The sequence below is a fragment of the Linepithema humile genome, chromosome 6 (assembly GCF_040581485.1).
Source record: "Linepithema humile isolate Giens D197 chromosome 6, Lhum_UNIL_v1.0, whole genome shotgun sequence".
Lineage (NCBI taxonomy): Eukaryota > Metazoa > Arthropoda > Insecta > Hymenoptera > Formicidae > Linepithema > Linepithema humile.
This window is the reverse complement of record NC_090133.1, coordinates 26,936,716-26,963,065: the sequence shown is the minus strand read 5'-3', so window position 1 is coordinate 26,963,065 and position 26,350 is coordinate 26,936,716. Positions and strand designations below refer to the sequence as shown.

At 37.6% G+C, this 26,350-nt stretch overlaps 1 protein-coding gene across 4 annotated transcripts; it reads right to left on the bottom strand.

Annotated features, from left to right (window-relative positions):
* Positions 1-599: 599 nt before the first annotated feature.
* On the bottom strand, positions 600-26,292 carry ckn (CRK like proto-oncogene, adaptor protein). 4 transcript variants are annotated; one of them, XM_012365498.2, is made up of 7 exons: positions 25,380-26,292; positions 10,190-10,468; positions 9,033-9,356; positions 8,354-8,691; positions 5,830-6,216; positions 5,221-5,679; positions 600-4,702 (listed from the first exon to the last, which is right to left on the bottom strand). In XM_012365498.2, exons 2-7 carry the CDS (start codon positions 10,458-10,460, stop codon positions 4,448-4,450), a joined length of 2,034 nt encoding a protein of 677 aa, XP_012220921.1. In that variant the 5' UTR covers positions 10,461-10,468; positions 25,380-26,292; the 3' UTR covers positions 600-4,447. The 4 variants fall into 4 exon arrangements, with proteins under 4 accessions (XP_012220921.1, XP_067212678.1, XP_012220920.1 ...); XM_067356577.1 differs by lacking the exon at positions 25,380-26,292 and adding an exon at positions 21,327-21,738 and having other exon boundaries at positions 10,310-10,468; XM_012365497.2 differs by lacking the exon at positions 25,380-26,292 and adding an exon at positions 21,327-21,737.
* Between the last annotated feature and the right edge of the window lie 58 nt (positions 26,293-26,350).

The following is a 26,350-nucleotide window of genomic DNA, read 5'->3' as shown; positions in this document are numbered from 1 at the left end:
AAAGATGGAATAGAAGGCGTGTTTAACTATCAAGTGGACTCGTCCACGGACGAGTTCTCTCAAATTTTTCCGATTTTCTTAGTGTCTTTACGTTCGACACAGCATATTTTCGTATTGGGAACATGAAACAACAGGTCGATGTGTTATAAACGACGTGCGTGAAGTACGTCGATTATCTCCTCCGCGCTTTAATTTAGCGCGAGAACGCTTATAATGCCGCTATTAATAATAATGGAATTAATAATAATGGAACATACAAGAAATATTTTGACAATTCTTGCGAAATGCAGATTACTAATAGAATTTAATACAAGAATGCATGGAAAAATGTCTATCTTATCTCAAAATTTGTCATTCAAAATTTATTAAATTTATACAAAATACTAAATACTTAGAAATTTATATTTTATTAAGTATAAATTGTGTTAATTAAATAAAATTCATAGCTATTATGTTAGTCTTCAAAACATAATTTTTATTACAAGCATCAAATGTTAATATTTAATTTTATTAATCATAAGCAAAGTATACATAAGAAAATCTGTTTCTCACTTTTGAGACGAGGGAAATAATTTGAGTATCGATCGAGAGATGATGAATAAGTGTGTCCATTGGCTTTATTTAAAGATCAATCACCTTTTTCTTAATCAATAAACCAAGTAATATATCTAACGCGCATTTATATAAATCAACATGGAAGGGAAAGGGGGTTGTACAATGCAGTTTAGGCGGGCATTGGGCTCGCTGTGAGCGAGACTATAGTGACGCATTACGTTTGTACAAAAACTATAATTAATATGCTATGTTTATATATGTGTGTAATATCCTATATACCATGCGGAAGCAATGTATTTAGGACACTGTCAGTTAGCTGTCTATAAACCAGTATAATATAAATATCTCTGAATTTACGTTAACTAATACTTGAAAAAACTGAGTAGCTTATCCATTTTTTTCGCATCTATTGGACGCCAAAGAACTATCGGTTTACATCTATGTGTGTGTGGAAGTTGATTTATTAAAAATGATGGGAATTACATTCTCTTGGAAGAACATTATTGTAAAGAAATGCGCTATTTAATACTTAAGCGTTTCACGTTTTTATAATCTTTCGTATTCAATGCAAGAGTATAAAAACTTTTGCGCTGACTTAATGTAGTTAATATTAAATAAGTTTAAAAAATGCACGCGCGCGCGCGCGGGCGCGTTTATTCAATGGCTTCTTGATGATAAAAAAAAAAAGCATCATGTAAAAAAGCATTATGTAAACTATGATATACGAATGTATATTCTGCTGTAATGCAATGCAATTCGAAAACAAATTTTATCTTTTATTCAGCAAATTGCGAATGACTTGCTGTGATAATTTATAGTAATTTTTCTCATAGCGTGTGTAATATTGCAAATCTGCATAATTTTACGTACTCAAATCAGCTATTAGATATCAAAATTAACAAAATAATTGAAACACATTGTTATCTGAATATTTACATTGCTAATAGCGGAATAAAAAGTGTCTTTATATCAATATACTACATAAATTGATGTTGCTTGACGGCAATATCAAAGATGTAAATAAAACGCTAATATAAATATAATGCATATTCCTATTAATAAATTTTCATACTTGATTTGCATCTCTTTTAAAATAATCAATTCTTATTTATATTCTTATGCAACAGGCAACTCTGTTACACACTACACGCATTACATACAATGATATAATTCTTTTATCAATTTAATTATTTACCATGTACGTTATAAGCAATAATCATTGATATAAATTAAAATATAAACCAGAATATAATAGTTCGCTGTTAAAAAAGCATAATATTTGTACAATAATCGAAACATATATCGTAAACTGTACAGCATAAAATTGAGATATACGCTGGCTCGCTCGAATGATTGCATTATCGTAACATTATATATATCAAATTGCAGTACAAACCTACAATGTGCGTAACTTGTTCGCATCGCGCGTCAGTCATGCGTCTGATTAGTATGATTCATCTGCAAAAACAACAGATTATTCCATCTCGCTCAAAGGCTCGTAGTATCGCGGAACGTATGCCCTCCTAAATTCACTGCTTACTAATAATGTATATACATACATACGTACATACATGTACATACAGGATGTTCTAAAAAGATTGATGACAATCTCTTTTAATGGCAGATTCTTTGGAATTAGTTTTGAAGAAAACCAACAATTTTCATATATTGTAATTAAAAATCTCAAATATTAAATAACACTTAAAAACTTTAAAAATCAGTTATAAATATATCTTATGATAAAAATTAAAATCAATATCTTCGCCTTGAAAGAAATCAACTGCAAATTCACTTGAAGCATCTGTTGCTAAAAGGATATTTTATCTTTCTAGAACATCCTGTACATACGCATATATGTATATATACAGCATATATATAATACCTACAGTAACAAGACAAAACTCCAGTCTGCACTGCGAGCAGCCTTCCTTTTTTCATCAATTACTTCTAAATGTACCTCAGAATTCCGTATATGTTGTGTTCCTTTCTTATCTGTGAATGGATCCCAATTGGATCCAGATATAAATAACGATCCTCGTTAGGACTAAAAATAGAATGTGTCTCAGGGGGGAGTGGTGGTATAATAATTATACATTTTATCATAAATCATGCGTTTTGCATTGTCAGTCATCGAAACTGGTACGTAAAGTGATCTCTTAACATGAAAGATGGATGTACTACTGCAAATATTAATAACAGATTAATATATATATTTATATATATATATAGGTAGCAAATTATCAATATAAATTGGCTTTAGATCAATAATATAGGAAGAGAGAATTTTTCTCGGTTTTTATCTTGAAGTGTTAAAAGTGTCAAGCAAGATTTTCTGCGACGTCACTTCGAAGAATTGTTAGTTTAAGTCTCTGCTGCTTGCACATCATTGCGTTATTCAATACTATAATATTATATAAAGTATCATATAAAGTATTTCATAAAAATTTCTTGTAAAATACTATATTCAGATCTCAAAACGTACCAGTAGTAACACATTAGCGAAGACCATTCGGGTGCCTACCTCAAAAATGTGCCCCCGTTAGCTACAATTACTTTGATTTAATGCGTATGAATACTTTCCAAGTGCTCCGCACATCGGGATGTACCATACAATAATAGTGAATTATGTACGCCTCTAAATATTCATTAGTACAGATAATAAATACAAAATGTTAATTGGTATACCTTACTTATGTTTCTGTACTAAACCGTATTGCCTTGAAAATTCTATCTGCGATCGATAGGAAAGGGAAAGCATTGCCTATGTCTTGTGATCTCTTTTCCGCGAAAAATCATTTCATGACCGAGGATGTTAAAATTATTTTCCATCATTGTAACAATCTCTTTATAAGTATGTACGCCATTCTAATCTGTTTTCGGAGCTGTGCTTCACTCGGGCGATGAAACACATTTAATTATCTGTCTTTGCGCCCCCCCGCCATTATAACATAGTCAACTGTAGAAAATTCCGATGTCTATTACGCTATCGATTCAACGAAGGACGGAAATGGGAAAATGTCGACTGGAATGTATACGCAACGGAAATCGAATTCTTGGAGAAGAGGAGTCGAATTTGACGTGTCACAGACGCAAATTGTAAGATGGATGTGCAAAAGCTGCGCGTGCCGTTTTCCAAATCGTTCGCAACACACTTTTGCAATATGAATTATTAGTTCACACATTCAACATACTCGTCAAAAAGAAATTGTATTCCCCTCCCCCACGTGCCACGTCAATATTCCACACATCGTTCGTTTGGATGGATGTCGCGATAATTCGTTACACAGATAAAAGCGATACGTTTCACTTTATCACTCGTTAATATTGTCCGTCGTAAGAGAAATAAAAAATGATAAAGAAATGTAATACTATACCACTTCAATAGAAGTAGAAGACACTTACGGATTGTGCAATACCATTATAGAACAGGTGGAAACTTTGTGGATCATCCGATGTTCCCACACGTGAAAGTAAAGCGCTCTTTCCTTCCGACGAAGAGAAAAAAAGTGATCGAAGCAGAAAGTATAGATGAAAATATGCTTTACATTACGCATTAATTTTTGTACAATACGAGCCAATAGTACCGTCGATGTGGAGCGATATCATTCGTTCCTCTCGGAATGAAAAATGCAACGAAAGTAAAGGTTTTATACGCTGATAAATATTTCCACAATTCTTTCAAAAATTCTTAGGATCCAATATTTGAATCTCACCGCGATTCGCGTCCGCTCGTCCTCTCGTGAATTGCGTGAATTCAATCGTGTCCGACTTGTGTGCGCTGCACTAATTAAGTCTTTATCTCACGTAACCGGCAACAAAAGCCACTGTGTGAGCTTGCGTTTCTTATGGCAATTCTAGTCAATTAGAAAAGTGCAAACGAAGGCAGTGACAATTATGAGTTCAGGCCCTGGCGTTTCTCCTCTTCGAGCATCGCGTCGAGCTCGTCCGTGAGATTGGCAAGCATATTTCCAATGTCGTTCAAAACGTCCGCAGGTTCACCAACAGTGGAATGATGATTGACTACGTGACCACCGATACTAGTCGGTCCGCCCGGTACGTACTCTTGCGCTCGGCCGGCCCTTTGTTTTATCGTGCCGGCGTTCTCATTGGCGAACGGCAATGAGTCTGATTCTGTACTGGAACTTGACTACAAATATAAAAGTAAAAAGAATATAATAAATGTTACGTAATCGATTATTATTGTATGTTATCAAGTCAAATAATTGATTACATGCGTTATTATCAACCACTTTTTGTTTGATAACACATCTTTTTTTTATGTTTTATACGATATATAATCTAAAAAAATTAAAAAGCAGTAGTATCTAATAGTATCTAGTTTATTAGAGAATGTTTATTTAAATCTTGAACAAAACTCCCTGAGAATTCCATTTCTGATAAAATTTTCAGGCATACAAAAGCATTTTTTAATATATCCTATTCGCGATAAAAAAAGATTAAAAAAGCGTTATTCAAACGAAAGGTTCAGATACATGACAAACCTAAACTAAACAGTCTGATTAAAACAAAATCCTCAAAGACATTTTTAACAGAAACTTTCTAATATCTTCAGGCAGAAAAAAATGTTCCAAGAATTTTTTCCAGCGATAAGATACTATATCGTAAAAAATGCAGCACAAAAACTCGTTGTCGAGCACAACATACCTTAAAACTAGCGTCTGATCCGTTGCGATGCTGTAAAGCGAGAGTGGCAATTAGCTCGTGTTCCTCGTTAACGTTAACGCTGACGCTACCCCACGAGCGCGACATGGAGGAGGGCGGCCGATTCAGTTGCGGCGGTGTGGAAGGCGCTGGTGTGGGTGCTGGCGGCGGCGGCGGCGGATGATGAAGCAAATGATGATGCTGATGATGATGCTGGTGAATATGATGATCGTCGCACGAAGCAGTCGGTACTGGTCCGCTACAGTCTATCACAACGTCGCCGACAGCGGTACCACCTACACTCACGGAAGAACTAGTTGCATCCCTAGAGCTCTGCCGTCTCGGGGGCGACGGAGGACATCGTTTCGGAAGATGCGGACTACTCTCGAGCCCGTAGGTTAATTGATACTTGTTATCGAAATCTCTTGGCAAGGATTTGTATTGCCCCGGTGTCGCGGTGACCTAAAATTAATATTAAAATATGAAAATTGTATATATCACACATATGTGCTGTTAGAAAACGTATAATTATAGCGAACTTGATTGAAAAAAGATCGTCTTAATAAATCTTTCTCGCCGATTTTTGTTATCGTTATCCAAAAATTAATATACCTTGGCGACGGGCCGCGGACGAACAAGGCAATGTCTTGGTCGTGGAAGAGTACCGCCACCGGCATCCACAACGGAAGCATCATTCGTTGGTGTGAGATCGCCATCTTCGAAGCTACGTGGACGCCACTCGAGAGGCTGTGGATGCGAGATCGGCGCCGGCGACGGAGGATAACCAAGAGGCGCGTCCTCTAAGCTTTCCAAAGACTTTCCCCGAGAGCCAGTACGGCCAACAGTATTATAATCAGCCGGAAGCGCGGCATACATACTTCTCCAAGTAGCACCGGAAGTGGTATCATTTCCACCTCTTTGAAAAGATCTGAGTACAGGCGAGGAACAGTCCTCATCAGGCGACGGTAAGTCGGGCCCACCTCGTTGTATAACAACGTCCTGAAAATTCATCGGTCAAAATATTTCATCTTAAAGTTTTGAACTTAAAGAAAAATTGTTTAATTTGTTAGAAGCATAGAAACGTGTCTACAATAAATGCGGCTAGTACGAAAAATCCGCGATGATTAAAATAGATGTAAAATTATGACTAATCTCACTGATTCGTCATATAAATATTTAAGTAGCCTTTCACGTTCTCATCGCATTTTGATGTTATAATAAAAATGATGTAAAATAATGTGTATAAAGTTAGCCCCACACTTTAATAAAATTAAAATAATCGAAATTGTACTGCATTGTACTAGTTTTGTACCAAATTGTACCGTAGTTAATTTTTTGAAATTACGCGCGGATTTCCAAAAAATCCAAATTTTTGAATTTTTTGAGTAGCCCCACACTTTTCGAAAAATGACTTTTTCTCGACTGTACTACATTGTACTAGTTGTATCGAACATTGTACCGTTTAAAAAAAATTCCTAACAAATTTGGATTTTGAGAAAAACGAGAAAATCGAAAAATTTTGGACATTACATAATTACGGCAAATCGGCTATTTTTTAAGATATCGAAACGCGGCCAACGGGGTTCGATAGATCGTTGTTTGTACCGGTTTGTACCGCTTTGAATTTCGTTTGCACCTTAACCGGATCGAAAGTCCGGACACTGCCGTGAAAGCTTCAACACGTTTAGTTCCTTCAATTGTCGTTTTTTACAGTGTCGATAAGAAGCATCAAAATGGCGTACTTCGCACTCTATACGAACGTCCGATTGTGGAGCAGGTTTCATTTACAATGCATCCGTAAAATTCACTACCGCATTCGTTACACGAACCTGTAATCTGTAGGTAGATACTACTTTCAGTCATTTTTGCTCTTTTAAACAAAAATGCACACGGCAGTTTCGTTTCTTTGTAAACAGCAGCGAATAAGATATTACTCCATGCTGTAATGCTTGTAATGTTAAGTATGTTCTACTGTTGAGCTTTTTACAGTGGTACTCAACATTTTCTTTATTTGTAACCATTCTCTAAAAGTGAAAAAAAGGTTGAAGCAAATTTTATCATCGTTCTCATCGGTGGTATTCGAAATATTAATATTCGAAACATCCTTTTCAACGTTATAAAACTAAAGTGCTTGTTCCAAATGTTATATCGATTTTGCTTAAGAATAACATAAATATACTTGGGCTTCAACTTGTTTGATAGTTCCGTCGAGATTTTTTGATAAAGGTAGCATTTGGCGCCGTAGGTAAGCCTCGTTCGTCGATTAGGTCCCTGTAATCCTTGGACATAATTATGTCCAATAATGATTGAATGGTGTTCCATTGTTTGTCCGTTTTATTTTTCGACAATTCGTGAATTGACGATGCGATATCGTAAACCTATAGTTATCAACCGTAGTTTTGTTAGCAATTTGCATAAAATACTTCAGAAAATAATAAAAGCATTCGCTATCTATACTTTGCTTGAATCTGCTCGACGGCAGTTATGACACGTATGGACACATATGGACACGTATGCCAGAAAGGAGAAAAAAAACTATGTAAAAAAATTAAATTCTTGCTCTTTGAGTAGTCACACAGCAACCCACAGAAATTAACTATTTTTCTCAAAACTTTCACTATCACGTAAACCTTCCTATCGGTACAACTAGTACAATGTAGTACAGTCGAGAAAAAATTATTTTTCGAAAAGTGTGGGGCTACTCAAAAAATTCAAAAATTTGGATTTTTTGGGAATCCGCGCGTGATTTCAAAAAATTAACTACGGTACAATTTGGTACAAAACTAGTACAATGCAGTACAATTTCGATTATTTTAATTTTATTAAAGTGTGGGGCTAACTTCATACACATTGTAAAATATATGTAATAAAAATTTTAGGATTAACTCATTTTTTTGTAATCAAATAAAAATTCTTAAATGTTTTCAATTTTTAGCGAGTTAATTAAGATAATACTTTTTTTATTGCTTATAAGCTAGATGATTGTATGTATGATATTAAAACAAGTTTTGCGTTAAGGTATTATCGTGTAATAATTTACGTCGGGACATTGAAGAAACACAAAAAGAACCTTTGCCCATTAGCTATATCCTTTATAAAGCAAGAAAAATATATCAGATAAAAAGATATGACTTACCTGCGTATGTCCGGGATGTGGCGGTAAACGCGCAAGGTCAAGCGGTTGTATACGCTTGCCAGCACGAATATCTTTAACTCTCTTAATAGCCAAGAGTAACCTCTTTTGATGCCCTAGGCGTACAATACCAATGTCCTCGAGATCCTCCCAAGTGAGAGTCGTCACGTCCTCAACGGAACGCATACCCTGTTGATGAAGAGCGCCAAGATATTCTTCGAGCCTGAGAAGCCTCAGCCATTCCTCCAGCGATCCGGGCACGTGTTCCGGCAAACCGTCTCCTATATTTAAATTGTCTATTTCCGCCTTCAGCCGCTTTCTGTGATTAGGTTTCTTAATACCTGTAACAAATACAATGTAGAAAGTAGATCTTTTTAAGTTTGTTTTGCGTCAAATAAACCAAAATAATAGTTAAAATGCTGCATAAATTTACAATTGACAAAATAAAAGAAAATCTTTGCGCTCAATTTGCGATTATAAATTTCAGATCATATTTAAAAAACGCTCTTAAATATTAAAAAAAAAAGACTGAATGAGATAAAAACCATCTGACTAGAGAAAGCAAAATCGATTCGTGTTGACTTGTGTTCTTGGTTGAGAAAGCATTATATATATATATATATATCTACGAGAAACTATGTAGATGCATTCAACGCGATTAGGCTGCGGGCAATCGACTCACCTATAGCTGTAAGATCCTCCGGCGTCATGCGCGTTATAGTAGCGAGGTCATAACCTGCGGAAGCGAACAGGGGAAAGTATTCTTCGAATTGGAGCTCGGTTAGCCAAGCATGAACGACATCAAGGTCCGCTGGTCTGTCGGGATGACTTCCAAGGGAGCTAATAGAGCATCTGGGAGACGAGGCGAGAGCACCGGGCCCTCTAGGTCCCAAATGATAGCCAGACGCTCTTCCGGAATCCAACGAAGCTGTAGAATGTCTAGAACCGGAACCCGATCCTGAACTGCCAGGGCTGTCCCTGCCGGGACTCTGTGTCATGTCAATACCTAAAAAAAATATTAAAAAATTTATGTTAAAACTATATTACATACATACACACGCATACGCATATGCGTGTGTATGTATATACATAGTTGTAATATTTTTGAATCAATATGATTCTTACGATTTCACGGAATTGGAGCAAACTAATACCAAAAAACATCGAGCATAAAATCAATTCTTACGGTAGTGAACTGAAAAGAAACCAAATAGAGAAAGATGAATGAGAGGAGGGAGTGTAAAGAAAAGAGTACAGAGAATAATTTAACATGAAAATCTAACAAATGACGAATTTGGATGCACAACAAATTGGCCCTCAGCCAGCGAATATGCTCGTAACGGAAGGACATGCATGTAATCCAGTAATGTAGGACAACCAGTAAGTCGCACATTGCGGCTTACCGGACTGACTGCCGGTCTGGGTCATCGACAACCGGACGACCAACGATCGTTGGTCTAACTAAGTGTCTATTCTAATGAAAATTTTCGCATTTCAACAAAAGTTCAGCATTGCAGTATCAATTAGCGAAAATTGAAATACGCTTCTTTCAATATTTCTACAAGCACAATTCTCACACAAGCGTTTATAATTCGTCGAACCATTAATCGAAACAATTGAAAGTTAAAGTTCCAAAGCTGTCAAAGCCAAACCATATACTAAAAGCACATAGCAGCAACGATAAAAAAATATTTGACGGCAACGTGGCGCGACTCTCGGCGCGATCATCACTTGCGAGACTACTAAAAGCAACATTCCTCGTACGTTTTTCTTTCCGCTCGATAAGAATGCGCCTAATAACATCTCACGATCTATATACGTCCATCGTGTAACTCGCACCTTGATCTTCGGCGTGGGCGTACTTGCCGACGACCGGCGGAAAGGCGAAGCCAGGATGGGTAAAAATAGGTCCCGGACTTTTTCCAGATGGCATCCCGTAGGATCCATCGTCTGTCGTACCTCCGGGTCCGCTTCCGGAGAGGAAGCAGCTATCCTCGCTGCTAGCATATCCAGCCGAGCCAAATGAGGAACCAGAGTGTCGAAACACGTCTGGTACAGCCGGTGGTGCTACTTTCTTCGCTTGGGTCACGGCTTTAGACGGCCGGCTCATACCGCCAACTGTAACACACAGAAGGAAGAGAATATTAATCAAACCGAATGATAAAGCGCACACTTAATTAAAACTGCAATATCGAGGAATCTTTCGAATACATTATTTTACTCTTTTATCACTTCAAGCACTTTTTTACCGGGCAAGAACAATGATAAATCAAGAGTCCGCACGAAAGTTTCTGAATTTCACCAGAAGCTGTTCTTATATATCGCACGTAGATTCCGGAAATCGAAAGATTTATTGCTCTCTGCACCAGTCAACTCACATCCGTGTAAACAAGCACAGGAAACTTATCAATTTTCGTACGAAGCTCATCGATGGAAAACAATGAGTCAGCTCATAGTTTTGGAAAATCTATCTCAAATAAATATTACATTAATCGCAGTTATAATGACATAATGTTTCTTCATGAAGCTGAAATTTCGTTTCTCAGTTTTTAATCGTGCCACTTTTTTCAATTCTCTCATTCTAATCGCATTTTTTAAAGCAGTGATTCAAGGCTATGTCAATTTCAGATCAGACTCTGCAAAAACTTTAATCGAGGTGAGAAATAATACGATAATTACACTAACAAATTATATAAATGCTTATTGAATATTAAAGTATGCTGATGAGCTTTGTCACGTCTAAGCAATCAGCATGCGCTGCTCAATCGCGTAAGTGTAGCGAATGAAAATAATGAATGATCTCGCGGTCAGGCTATTTAAAAAGGTCGCACAATTATGTAATAGCTGCATAATAAAGCATAATTAATGATGATTGCGTAGCATTCAATAGTATACGCACAGATGGCTAGATAAAATATTTCTGCTCTAGATCGGCAAATTTCACACAATGTGTGCTACAGTCCAGATGCGGATAATGTGTGAAATATGCCGTGTATAGTAAAATAAAATTACAGTCCGAGTGCGCTGTAGCTCGGAAGAACAAAGTCGTTTGACGAGGTGATTAACGCAGCTCTTTCTCAACATTCCACAATCGTAGGTGGACAGAAAGGCTTGTATAGGTGTAAGAGGTATCCTCGGTCTCGAAGGTACAAGATGGACGAGAGAAGGAAGGAAGAAAAGAAAACGGAGTAAAAGGAAAGAAACGAGACGGGAGTGGCTGGATGAGGTCAAAGTCTGCGGGATGTGTCAATTTATTGCGTAAACACCGAAAATCTCATTGAGCGACGTGCGCGAGAAGAAGAGCCTCGAATTCTCTCAACTTGGTATTCTGAAAAGAAAGCCCTCGCGACGTCCAACGACTCGTTTCCGACTATTTATTTTACACGTAAATTAGAGATCCTGAAAGCGTACGCTTGAGCGCAGCAATGAGAGAAAAAAAATACCAAGACAATGTTTGAACGTAATGTAACACAGAATTAAAAATGTGTCTATATCAATAATAAAATTCTATTTTCACATAATGAAATAAATCAAAATTCTGTTTTAAAAGGAATAAAACTGTTGAATTTTTCAGAGAGCATCCGTCCAGCTTCCATCGAGTTCTTTCGCGATACACATTAGCGATACACGAACGCGTGCCAGTTTTCAGATCGTTTCTACGAAGGTCGCTGCGAGTGTGCGAGGAGAGTGCGAGGAGCGGAGCTCACAATGCGCTTACTGTGTGAAAGCTGCTTGCCGCTTGTGCGCTCGACCAGAGGCGTAATTCACCAGCTCGAATTAAACGTCCAGAACAACAAAACGCCGATTATTTAACGCCCGATGGCCGATAACAAAAGCATCATATTCTGATTGACTGTGCAGGCGATAAAACTGGCTTTATAACGCGCTTGAAATAAAAAAATTAATAAATAGAATAATAAAAGAATATTATTTATCGGTTATGAATAGAAAAAAATAATAAAATAATAATTCGATTCTCTTTTTAAGCAATATTTTCGATAAAAGGATAAAATTTAAACCCGCGGTATCGGCAAAATCGCACTGTGTCTCGCTCAGACATCTCTTTTTTTTTTTTTTTTTTTTTTTTTTTTTGTTAATATCTCACATATATTGCAATTAAAATAGTAGCGATGCGTTTACAGTACGGCACTTTCTTTTTATTCAAAACTGGACGCAATCCTGTTCGATTCCCCACACTTACGGTGTAATAGGTTTTTCCAACTGCCATAAATCGTCTTGATGCACTTCTCTAAAGGCGTGTTACTCGGCGCCAGCGCGGCTGTCGTTTTTCGCGAGCAGAGATTGCCTTCGGAGCAGCTTCTGAACAGACTCTGCTTGGCGGCAATCGTGCCAATAGTCGTCTCGCACGGACGCAGTTTCGCCATTGGATTTTCTAGAACTCTATGAGGCAGCCAAGCCTCGACGGCAGGATCGTGGAAACTCTTGTAAGTGGACGATAACTTCCTCGACTTTTGCAGGAATCGTTTCCCGGGTGGCAAGGGCGGGGGGCCCAAACAATTGGCCATAGCGGTGATCGCCATGCCGTATTGCAATCTATTTTAATCGTTTTTAGATGACTCTTCTGAGGTCTGTCGATCAGTCACGATACACGCGTTTGGTTTCCAACTTCCGTGACAAGTCACACGTAACAATGTCTATCGAATGGATGTAATTTTACGATACATCGTAATTAGCGAATGAAGAGAACAGCTACACAGATTATTATCAAGATCGCCTCGCAACAGCGTTAATTGTGATAAACAACTTCATAGATTCTCTTCAGATACTGTTCAACTCGGATATCTCTTTGCCGTTTTATGCAACAATTTTGCGTGGTTGCCTTCACAATTGCAGTCACTACGAAAAGGAATACAATATTGCGCCAGGCTTATCATGTCAGTCGTGGAAAATGTTTTTTACTTGGCGATAAATTATTGATTCGATTATCGTTTCAATCGGTCTTGAATTAAATTTGCCACTACGCGAGGATACATTTATTGCTTAAGACTTCATAAGTCCCGGCTTGGCTAATATTTCTCTATCAAATGCTCTTTCTCTCTCTTTTTTATGACTCCACTGAATTGGGCATCAACTCAATTCGATTTATTAACCCTTTAATAGACTGCGTTTGCCGCAATCAACTGCTCTACACGCACAAGACTTGAGAAAAAATGTTCCATCGCCTAGATGTACGTGAAGATTCAATTCGAGAAGCACGATAGACACATCAAGCACACTTTCTCACAAAGCAGCGGGCGATATCTCGCTATTAAAATCGACTCCGATCAATTAGATGGTTCGCCAGTCGACACTTTCAACCAGAAGGAAAGCACACGTCGAAGAGAATAGTCGAAAAATGCGGGGCTTAGGTAGAGGCGCAGGCGCGGGCTGCCGGTGAAACGGCACATTGGTGGTGGCGAACGCGCGAAGGTGGCGAAGGGGCGAGGTCGAAGGTGGGTGAACGGGTTCCGGAGACCGGCGTGGGCCGCCCCTGCCAGGCCGCGGCGTAGGTTTTTGAAAAGCGCGGCACGTGAATCGACTCAACATATGGAAATATCGAAAGAACGATGAGGGATTGGCTCGCAAGTGGGGGTCCGAATGTATTACTCGCGGAGGAAAAGAATGACGAGATTTCATTGATCGAGAGACCGGCTGACGAGTTTCGCAAGAAACGTTATGCGGCGGGTCCGCGAAGAAAAAAGAGACGAGCGGTTTTCTCCATTAATAAAACTCGCAGATACAATTTCCAGTTGTAAAACGAGCGGCGAAGAACTTGTTTCCTCGAAAAATACGAATGAAGATAAAAATTGCAAATTTTAGCTTCATTCCACAATTGTAATATCTCGGAAGATTTGGCAGAGATAATTTAGTGTGTTTACTTAAATCCTAAGAAAATTCTTTCCTCATTTCTCAGAAGATTCTCCAAGCATCTTCAATTTCCAGACAAAAGTTTAGACGTTTTTTGCATACAATAAAGTTGCGCATGCAATATTCAATATTAAAAAATTGAGAGCCACCTAAGTTTCAAATATTGGAAAAATATTAAAGATAAGCGAAGGACAAGTCGATCATAAAATTCTCCGAAAGACGCTATCGACAGAAATTCCGGAAATTTCTCTGGGTAGAAAATAATTCACTGAGAAATCCTAGCTTTTCAGGTTTTCCCAGATCATAGACACCTTGCAATTTTGTTGTCAAACCAGAAGAGCATAAAATATTCGACGTATCAATCTTCACGTTTATCTGAACGTAGTGGATAACTGCGCGTGATTAAAAAAATGTCTGCACATGTCAGCACGCGCAATCGCGGACACAAGTACACTCTAACCAAACAAAAGAAAAAAAACGTGCCCAGAGAATGATTAAGCGTACGACATAGTGTAAATTTTACCGAGCAAGGTATTGAAGCGGCCTGCAATTGCTGCAGCGAGCTAGCGCCTGAGTCTGTTTCATGGACACAAGTGGAGCCTCTCGAGTGCGTATCGTGGACGGTAGACGCGAAGGAGAACAGAAAGGAAGAAGAGCACGTGCTCCCTCGTGAAAAGTAACCTTAGGTTTTTACATCGCGGCCAGCTACGGTCCGCCGTTGTATCGCTGTGTGCACCGACATCCTTTTAAGTCCCGCTCACTCGTAGTATCGCGCAACTCGCGATTCGCACTCGTTTTCCACTTTTGGCCTGTATCCATTTCCATCCACCGCAATGCCTAATAATAAACTTAATGTATGTATTTTGTGCAAAATAAATATAACGCTCTGTTTGATGTCAGATTTCGGATAATCAACTTTTAAAATAACCTTCCTCCTGCGCGGTGTTCAAGTAATTAATGTGTATATTAATTAAGTGACAAATATAATATGTTAATTGCAATACAAATTATACCAGATGGTTTATTAATTTATGGAATTTATGCCAAAATTATAATACCTAATGCGATTAATCTGATAATACACTTATTAACATCGCACATATATTAATACGCGAGAATCGGTAGATATATCAAAAAGTGATGGAATTTATTTTAATTAAAGTACCTCAATTTTTCGTTGATAAAGTTGACCGATCAGAGTCGGTCAATCGTTCAAGAAATAAAAGAAAAACATCTTCCCGTTTCACCAATCGAGACCGATTTCGCCGTGTTTAATTAATCCAGCGTCATAAAAAATATAAAAGTTATATCGAGATATCGAGAGTATGGAAGTACCGAGAGAGTTACAGCGGCTGCGATGGAATTGTCAGTGTGAAGGCAGCCTTAAGGACACTGGACGTCTAAAGGCAAACGAAAAAGAAAGAATGGAAAGGGATAAGGAAAAAAAAAATATGCGACAACCCGGCCCGCGACCGGCCCGAGCAATTTGCATAATGCATCGGGGTGGACGATCGAAGTGGATCCTCGTCAAGGACGGGCAGAAACGAGTTGCCTTGCCCTGCAATTATAATCGATAATCTTGATCGTTTTGTACTCCTGATTTTTACTCTTTATCATTCCGCGTGCATCAGTGTTTCGACAACACGGGAACAACTAGCGCTGCGGAACAGGATGCGCCCGAGATAACCGTAGCATTAATCTGGGATAAATACACCGCGATCGATATTGATTTTTGACGCAAGAAAATTATGCGAAAAATACAAAATATTTTGCGACGCGTCTTACGACTCGTTATAATATGGAATATGCGTTTTTTTTTTTTCTACGTAAGCGCGCCGACGAGATAATACTGAAAGGCAGATCGATAATCAAGCGACGCGGCGAATAATTGTGAATAGGGGCATTATCGATAAAATTCTCCCCGCGCGGTTATCGGAAAAGTGTGTCAACGAGAATATCGTCTCACCTTGGTAAAAAAACGGTGCAACGAACGCGTATTATCGTTCGCTGATTTCTTCGGGCACTCCGATTAGCGTCGGGAGTCAATGCGCGTTGTTAAAAATACTATTTGACATTTTTGTTTCCTAATATTCTTGTATCTGTCGATTAGTCAATTCTCTGAAAGAGCTTTTAAAGCTACATTTAACACAATTTTCAATAAAAACATCTTGAGAAAACGTGCATTTTTGCAGAATATAATTAAATAAAATAATAAAAAAAATTAAATTAAATAAAAAAACAATATAAAATAATAAAACATGATAAAAATATAATGCTTTATCGTCACATAAAATATCGAAACAACTTTAGTAATATTTTCTAAGCTACAAAAGTAGGACTTTTAAAAATATATGATAACGTTTGTTGTCGTATTCATAAAAATTCATGAAGCTTTGGTCTGAATAACAAAATGAATGCGTTAATAACATTACAAATTTCATCGCGTGACATGATCAGCTACAATATCTTGATGCACAAAGGACTAAGATAACATGCTTAAGAGAAGGGCTGCTAACGCGAATAGAACATCGGATATCTGTTTGCCCTAATTGCGCGGAATGACAAGTTTATGAATAGACACACAGTTCAACGAATATGGTGGAAAAAGAGCTCTAACTGAAAAAGCAAAGGAGAGAACGAACGTTTTACAAACTGCGACTATAATCACAAACACTTTCTTGATTTTAAGACGTTATACTTTCGATGTCCTATTTTAAGATACGCTACTCTTTTAAATCAATATTTTTATCTACTTTACATCCAGATAACGTTTCTAAATTAAAACAAACAGGCTCAATTGATTTAATCTCTCGAAAACACAAAGATTTCGGTCAAAATACAAATAAAAGTTAAATTTCAACTTGACAAGTCAAACACATTTGAATTTAAATGTTTATTTTAACACTTGCATCCTTAGATTAATAAAATAATATATAATTAAATCAATTTACTCGTTTTATCGGGCAAATGTCGATCTGGCTATTCAAACGTTATTCGAGAGATCCGGCCACATCCTGCATATCCGGATATTCGAATAATTCGAATATTTAATAATCAGCTACACAAGACAAAGCAACTCTTCCCTCACTTACGCCGGAGTATTGTAAAATTATGTGCATCCGTGCGCGCGCGCGCGCGCGCGCGTATGTTTGCACGCAAGAGAATAACAGTTAATTAAATATCTCTATTACAGAATTTCGAACCGGATGCACAACCCACTCCGCATTCTCCATTCCAAGTAATTAAATTCGTGCTCGTGCTTGCAATAGTCGTTAAATTTATCATCCGAGAGATTTTTGCGAAAAAAAAACACTATTAATTACGAAGGCAATTAATAAGAAATAAATTTTGCAATAAAAAAATGATGAATGTAAGATGAATCTTTGCACTTTGTGTGCACATTTAAAGAAACAGAATGCCTTTTATTTTATCCTACTCAGCATTACTGAACAAATGCGTATTATGGTTGTCAAGCTTAACAAGCGTCACGATGGTAATATCAAAATTTTATTATACCTCCCTTAATATAAAAATTGCAGGCTAAAGGTGCCCATGGGAATTCTACAAAGTCAAGCTCGTGATTATTCGGGGATACGCAAATAGAGATACGCGCCGTTTCATAATCACTTCTTTCTTTGTATTCCCTTCATTCTGCGGGTCGAACAAAGGACTAGGTCGCTTCAAGGTTGCACCTGTAGAACCTAGTAGGTTGAGGTCATGCGTAGGGTTTATAGTATGAAATAAGATTCGTGCGGCACCAAAGAACTTCGAACTCACGCTATAGTTGTAGCATAATACTTAAAGCGGAGAGAGCACGATAAGACTTCTTGTTGTAAACAGATTTTGATAATTTAAGATAAAACCATATGTAATCTTAATGTGGAAGTTTATCTCCCGAGAGATTTTCCACTGAGAAAAAAATAAAAAGACTAATTAATAATAAAAAATCAATTCAACAAATTCTCGCACTTGTGTACAAATTCAACTAAAAAATTGATGTTTAAGAAAACGTAAAATAATTCTTTTGGGAAATAAAATCAGTAGTAAAAGTCGATGATATCTTGTACATTGCATTTTCTTCCTTTGTCGCGGAATACGTTGTTATTCTTTGCCACACTCACCGTCGAATTTGCAAGCAAACGAGACAATGTTCAACGAGTCGCAAAGAAGAAAAGAAGGAGAAAACGAAAAAGTTTCCCTCCTTAAATTGACTCGTTTTGAGTTTCGGAGAACTTTCGAAAGCGTGGGTCGACAATGTCAGAGGCAGAGAAGCACGCACACGGTTGTTCTGATCTCTTTCTTTTCAATCTCTCTTCCACTTTTATTCACTCGCACACGCTTGACGATGAATATGCCGAACGCGAACGTACTCCTACAGGTAACGGGTCAGGTGTCCTCGTCCGGGAGAACAGCACGCGTATTTTCTTATCACAAAAACCAGATGTGTGATATCGCGGTAAGATAAAATATATACGATTGCAATGGAAACGATGACGAAAGCGAGATATGCCTGAAAGGTACGCGAAAGAAAACACCTTATTAAAAAAAAAAAAAAAAAAATCCTTGCGACTGACAATGAGATACATTACGTAAGATTGTTTTATAATCGAGAAAACAATTTCAAAACTTTATTTCAGAAAATTATTGAACGTAACAAAAATATTATGACCGAACGAAGGTTATAAAATTCATCATATTTGTGATGTTTTTTTCTCACCACCAAATATCATCGTTTTCAAAAATAAAGATTAATAAGGACTGTCGAAATTATACAAAATGTTATTCAGACTTTTATGTTGTAAAATATAAAAATAACTTTTTAGATATAATCTATAATTTGCGAAAGAATTCGAAATAATATTTTGTATGCATTCCTATTTTCTATTTTACATGAAATTATTATATGTAAAATTTTTTTTAAATTATATATAACGATTATTGGAATAGATTTCTATCTCAGATTCTGTCGCGCCTTATAAAGCGGACATTAGTAAGGGGAAATGTAAAAAAAGTAATAGCGTGTAATACTTCATCCGAATCGAGTAATGATCGGAAGTCGATTAGAGTGAGAAGGACAATTTTTTTCACGTTCCAATGAACGTGAGTTGCAAACGCGACGAGTTCATCAACGGTTTTATCCAATTCGACGCTGGGCACGATCCAAGTACACTCGTATATCGAAACTGCTGATTTTGCACAGCATACGCGATAAGAGAAATCGGCCAAGTGTAAGAAGGATGCTTAGCAAGTCCAAAATTTAACCACATAACTACGCCTTAAATATCGAGTCTGAGAAAACGTTTTCTCCGCGGTTTTACAACATTTTTGCACATATTATTTAAATATATATATATATATATATATATGCTATTGAAATATACGATCAAAAGTAGAGCACATTAATTTTCGGCATAAATCAATTCTTTTCGAAAAAAGTAATTGCATCAAATTTGCGCCTAATAATTGTATTTCGTGTAAAAGTCTATTTAAGGCGATTGCACAAAAGAAAGAGATAAATCTGTTTGCAAATTCCAAACCAGATGTCAATTAATTCTTCCAAGAAAGCATTAATAATATCATCTTTCTGTTGAACAAAACGTATATAATTATTCTTTTTAATTTTTTTTTAATTTTGTACACTAATTCCTGGACGTAAGAATCTTCTCCTACGTCTGATGTATAAGCAAATGATTCGTCACTGACAAAAGCAGGTTTACGACGTCGAGGATCCATTTTAATTTACGTTTACGTCAACGAGGGCCCTAAGAATCTTACGGCTAAATAAACGATAGCAGCGGGTTTTGCTTGCGACTCGGTTCGGCTGAGGTTCCACCATAAAGATTCCCATTGTCATCCGGAGGGGAAGAGAGGATTAAACGACCTCCACAATGACATTCTTGCTGCAGAACTAGTTCTCAAGCCTACTGTTACTCATCCGCGAATTTCTCAGACGTCAGTTACACCACTGCATATGCACTTGAGATAACATTTAAACGGATACGTCATACTGCCGTAAAAAAAGAAAAGAATTTCAAGACTACTGCCACGTTAAGTATTCGCAATGCATTTAAATATTCAATAATAATGTGTTTCAGTTATCTCGATTTGATTATCCAATAGCTGATTTAAATTTCGAAATAATTGATACAAATTTTGAAATTTCTACAAATTTTGAAAAAAACATAGAAAACGATAAAAATAAACAGATATTTTCTTTAATTTTAAAGAAAACCTATCGGTTTAGTGTTTTTATCCTGTTTCGTAAGGAAGACTGCGTGACATATGTCGATGATAATTGCAGTAATCATGAAACTCACAGTCTGCGAAAACGGGTCACGGAACCAAAAAAAAACTGGCTTGAGGTAAACATAAAGTTTAACTCGTAGCTCGAATACACTTTTTAAATATGAAATCTGTATCGATTTATCCTTCCAATTTAGACGATTTATAATTGGCGACGAAATTCGAAACAGAATTTTATTTATAATTTTATGTACCGTGTAAAACAGAAAGTTTCTATTTATTAATATTTCAAGAATTATATATTGATATTTTGAATATTAATAGATTGAAAAATCAAAATACATGCACAAAATATACCTCAGTGCTATCTTGTATGTGTATTGCAATTTTGTAAACGTTTTTCATTACATAAAATCACAAATAAATTCCTATTTTAAATTCAGTCGCGAGTTATAAATCAAGTTTGAAGCAAGTTACTTAAATAAAAAATAACAATAATTATTAAAAACGTTCACGTATAATACTTCATTCAACAAGTATAAGTTGCCATCTACTAAGCGAAGTATCTCGAGTAAACTGACACTATTTCGTGAAACCAATGGAAAGATAACCATGCATCTCGTTTCCTAACAGAATCGCATTAATATATCGGACGGCCGACAGGTATACAAAGCGCGTATTGTGAGTTGAGCAGATTGACAGAGTAACATAATCGGCTTTGCGAGAGTTGAAATACGGAAGCGCGAAAGTCGAAAGCGAGCGAGGACACAATTTCCCATCGGCGGAGAAAAAGCCGAGCCGAGCACAGGAACGTGACACCGCGCTCGCACGACGCGGTGGAGATCGCGACAATGTGAAAACTTACCGCTGATGCGTCTCATGGCGGCTCACGTCGCGGCTCGCGTCCGAGGTCCGTCGACCTGCTCGCAGCACCGTCGTCGTAACGTGGACGGTAGATCCTCACGCGCGACGTAAACACCATACCACACGGATCGGACACCGATGTATCATCTACGCCGTGCATACGTCGACGCCGTGGCGCGAGGCGCGACTCGCGCCATTGCTCGCACGAGCACCGCTCCTTGGTCGGAATCGTCGAAAGCGTACGTTCCGACAACTCTCGGGACGCGCGACGATTATGAGCGCGGGGATCGCCGCGTTCCAATCTCGTATCAAGCTCACGTCCGACGTAGCGAATCCGCGCCACGAGCGAGGAACAACACCGGAGAACGTCCGGACAACTCGCGTACGTGACGAAGAAAAGATTGCGGGATGCGACGGCCAAACAGACACCAACAGACACGCGACACTGCGGCGGCTTCTCGGCAACGCCGATTGATGCTCGAAGCCGCCGCCAGAGCGCGCAAGTTACCAGTACCACATACATATAAATTTGAATAGATCGGGTATAGAACGTATAGACGCATAGTTTTAAAACGGCATAAAAGAGTGAAGTTGAAAGAGGGCAGCTTCAATTAACAAAGAAAGAACAGTTGATTTGTAAACTCATAAAGTAATAAGGTAAGAAATGCATAAAAATGATTGAGGACGTTAGTATTAGATTGCAGATTCTAAGGCTATTACTGAGATACATTTGTAACAGCGTTGATCGTATTGTGATTTATAGGCTTCTTGATGCGTTGATATTGAGATATTGATAATCTTTGGTTGCCTTTTCATACGAGACAAGTTGCTAAATTTATATTGGTCGTTGTTTCAATAATCGACGATCACACTGCGCGATCGTCAGTTCCATCAGTTCCGCCGGTGAGACGACGTTTATATTAATTCGACGACCTTTCAACCCCAACAGCTCAGGTCTATCCAAGCGGGGTGATTAATTAAGTCATCCGGGTCCACCACGTGAAGAAGAACTCGAAGTCCCACCACGAGTTGAAGAGCCTAAGGCGTTTGCATCTGTCATTTGCATCAATACCTGAGACCCTCTTAGAGATCTTAGAGATCTCTCAGACCTCATAGATGTCGGATATATCCTTCGTTTCAAGTCGACGCTCATCTTCGACTTTGGAAGATTTGGTACAGGAGGAAGCGATCGAAACAGTAGCAGAGAAACCGTCCACAAAAGCTGCAGTTATTTTTCCTGGTATGGCAAGTGATGTAAATACGTGTGTTGCGACTGTTGGCAATCGGACGGCACCTTTCTATCGCAATTTTAGCCCCGAACACGAAATTATCTTGACTTGCGAATTTATCCCGATTACAGAGCTTATGGTTTTACTGAATTCACTGCGCAGAACTTATTTCCATGATAAAAACAATCGTGATGAGATTCGTCAGTATGTCGCAACTTTGCATATAACCGACGAAATTGTTTTTCGTCAACATCAACGTTTTCCTACGACATATCACGGCAATGTCACCGCTGGTGACATCGCAGATTGTTTGGGAAATCTGTATTTACTTTTTGACCTATATGACAATTATGACAGTCATGATTTGCATGTTACCAATAATCAATTATTGAACACAATCAATGCAACAAAAATCACTCTCTTTAAATCTGTATCGGATATCATTAATATATTTGTAAAATATTGTTGTAAACCACGTATCCTTGCTGCTCATGGTGTATTTAATCGTAAAACTTTCGAGGAGACTTATAACCTATGGTGGGGTTAATGAGTGTTTATTGACTATCGCGTTAGGGTGACGACTTGAACTACACCCGAATCTAGCCGAACAAGGATGACGACTATACACGGAGAAAATTTTATATCAAAAATTACTATGTACGGCATTAATCGCGGACCATGAAACCGCGGATCGAAAATTTTTATTATAGTTGATATTTAAATTTTAATTATATTATAATTTTTATTATGTTTCACATGTGAAAAACATAGTAAAAATTTTTATAATTCCTTCATAGTCCGCGGCTACTATCGTACATAGTAATTTTTTATATAAAATTTTCTCCGTGTAGCTACATCCATTCGTACCTTTATTATTAAAGGAGTCATGGATTTGTTAGATTATTATTTAGAGCGTAGTGTTTTAACTAATTTATGTATCAAGTATACTTACCCTTTTATTTAGTTTCTTTTCTAATAAAAAAATATTGTTACGCAAAAATGTAAAATAAATACAGCTATCGCGATATTTTTATAATAAATAAAATATTTGTATTTCTATAGTAAAATAGTGTGTGTAATAATTTATTCTTCTATTTTTCTCTTCCATTTCTATTATTTATGTTTCCTATCCTTTACTTCCGTTAACTATTTTCCAAAACGTGGAAATTATTTTGTAGTTTCATGACAATTGTATAATTTCATTGTGAAAGGAAATTATCGAATACACTAAAAGGTAGAGAAAGATGAATAAAATATTCATAGAAAAAAGTTCATAAAAAATAAACAGTTATTCATAAAATAAAAGTTCTATATAAAAAGATCAAGACTAAATTATGTCTTTTTTTTCCTATTTGGATTTTAATGTTCTTGCTTAAAATATCGTAAACAGCTGGCATCTATCTCTTCTTATGAAAAGCGTCGCGCGAGCGTTTCGAGTAATTTATGTGAGTTAAGAGAAGCTTTTAACTGTCGGGCTGCTAAATTGGTCCGTATACGATACGACATAAGGCTACGGAACAATAGAACTAATTACTGTCGATTATCCAGCAACATTGAGTTAACCTTACGCATATACATATAAGCCGTGTTTGCTATCGTTAATCGACAACGTTCAAAATCGCAACGCGCGTAATCTTATCTCACGTTTCTAATTTAAGGATTAAAATAAAAGGGAAAGAGGGACAAAGAGAGTAGAAGAGAGAGAAGCAATTATGATTGAAAATAATATTAGCGGATTATTTTATATATTCAAAAATCTTTAATTTCATCTTTCGGAGATATCAGAAACGCATGTTTTTAACGTCGTTCGACTGAAACGCCGTTTTATACACAGTCGAAACTATATATATGTATATATTAAATATTCTATTGCGTACTTGAGTGAAAATCTCGACAGATTAAATGCCTCTATATTTTTAATCAGCTTCCGGCAGACATAGTCCATATTTTAGATACGCAGCCTCTCGCTCGATATCGAGAAGCCACGTGCTACCGAGTGCTATATCAATCAATCCTGTGCTCGTAAAAAGTATCCTACAGCATCATACGTACGTACACGATATCAAACAGTGGACGATTAATCTTCTATTCGAGACATGGCACATGTCAAACGCTGTCAATTTATCCTAATTTATTTTAAAACCAGAGGGAAAGAAAAGCAATTGTAACTAAAGGTGATGTTAAAAAATATTACGACGGAAAATCGAAAAGTGAAAAGACTTTTCGACGCGGTTCGATTCTTCAAGTGTCTTTTTATTTTTTTACTTTCCTCATATTCAAAGTATATTCAAAGTAGCCTGCTCCTTTTACATGATACGTTAATCATTCTGTGCGCTTCTTCCGAAAATATATGCGAGTTTAGAACATAAATGCATAATATTGCTGTCAAAAATTCGTTCCGTAAAAATTTACTTTAAACAAAGTTATTGATTGATTTCATTAAAAAAAAAGCTCAAAAGCTTGAGTTTTTTAAATTTAAGCGTACAGAAATTTATTCCTAGATGAAAAAAAGTGTAGCGAAGTCAACGGCGGCTATTGAAAAATCAGTAATTCTACTCGACAAATATGACAAACTCTCTATACTAATCGAATAATACATGAACGAAGCACGGCGAGGCGAAACGAGAGGACAAGCCGAAGGATAAGTCCGATAGGGCGATACTGCGCGAGATCACCATGGCGACAGACCGTAGGCCTTTCGATCTCTCCCTCTCTAAATGGTCCTTGCCCTTCTCTCGCGTTCGTACCTCCTGCTTATGTATATACTCTCTCGCTTCGCCTTCGCCGGCCCCGCGCGGCCGCTCTTTCCCCGACTTTCGACTCACCGGTGTCTGCAGACTCCGCTGCTCACTTCTTGATTATCAGCGCTTTGTCCTGAATGACGTGCTTGCTCGACGGCGTAGCTCACGGGGGTGAGGGATCCATACTCCTGGTGGTAACCCCGCGCGCTTCTCGTGCTGTTCTTTCGCCTTCCGCACCCCGTCGTCGTTGCCGTCGCCGTCGTCGTCGTCGTCCTTGGCGTTGCCACCGTCGTGGTGGTGGTCGTCTTCCTCGTCGTCTTCGTCGTCGTGCACATTCACCACTGTTCGTCCATTTAAAGATGGCCCCGCACTACCGTCGCGACGACGACGAACCCGGTCGAGAACGTCGATACGTGACGCGAGAGAATCCTGCTCGAGAGGCGGGGCGACGGCGACGGCTATTTTGGCTTACACCGTAGAAGCCACTCGATGATGACTCGAGCGACGAAAATTACTTGCAGCCGGTTAAATTTCGCACCGGAGCTGACGGGAGCGATAGAGAGAGAGAAAGAGAGAGATACCGAGGGCGAGGCGCCCACACCCGCACATGCAAGCCGCCAACCGATTCTCTTTCTCGCTCTTTCGCGTGTATGTCGGCAGTGCCGACACAATCCGTTGCAAACCCCGAATAAATGGAGAGCATCGTGCGATATCGCATAATTTTTATCAAATTAATTGTACAAATAAGTATTGCTCAAGATTGCAAGTTGCAGAAATTGCATATTTCACATTTCAATGGCATTTTTGTGAAAAAATAATAGTAAAAATAATTCTTTGAATTTGAATTAATAATAAAATATCTTGAGGGATATTTTTTATGTAATGTTTTATAATTCATATTCAATTTCTTAAATGCAATTAATTTTTAACAATTGAAATTTCTGAAGATATTTAATAAAGCATATATGAATGTGGAAGAGATTCATTCACCAAAAGTTAACAATAAGAAACATATTTTTTTATACAAAAAAAATAGAAAGATAAAATATAATAGT

Bases quoted from the DNA above. Each gene is read 5' to 3' on its own strand.
- ckn (XM_012365495.2), bottom strand. From the start codon at position 12,891: ATGGCGATCACCGCTATGGCCAATTGTTTGGGCCCCCCGCCCTTGCCA. The intron at 8,692-9,032 runs GTGAGTCGATTG...TATTTGTTACAG, and splicing joins GGAGGATCTTACAGCTATAG to GTATTAAGAAACCTAATCAC. The intron at 5,680-5,829 runs GTATATTAATTT...TATTAATTTTAG, and splicing joins GTCCGCGGCCCGTCGCCAAG to GTCACCGCGACACCGGGGCA.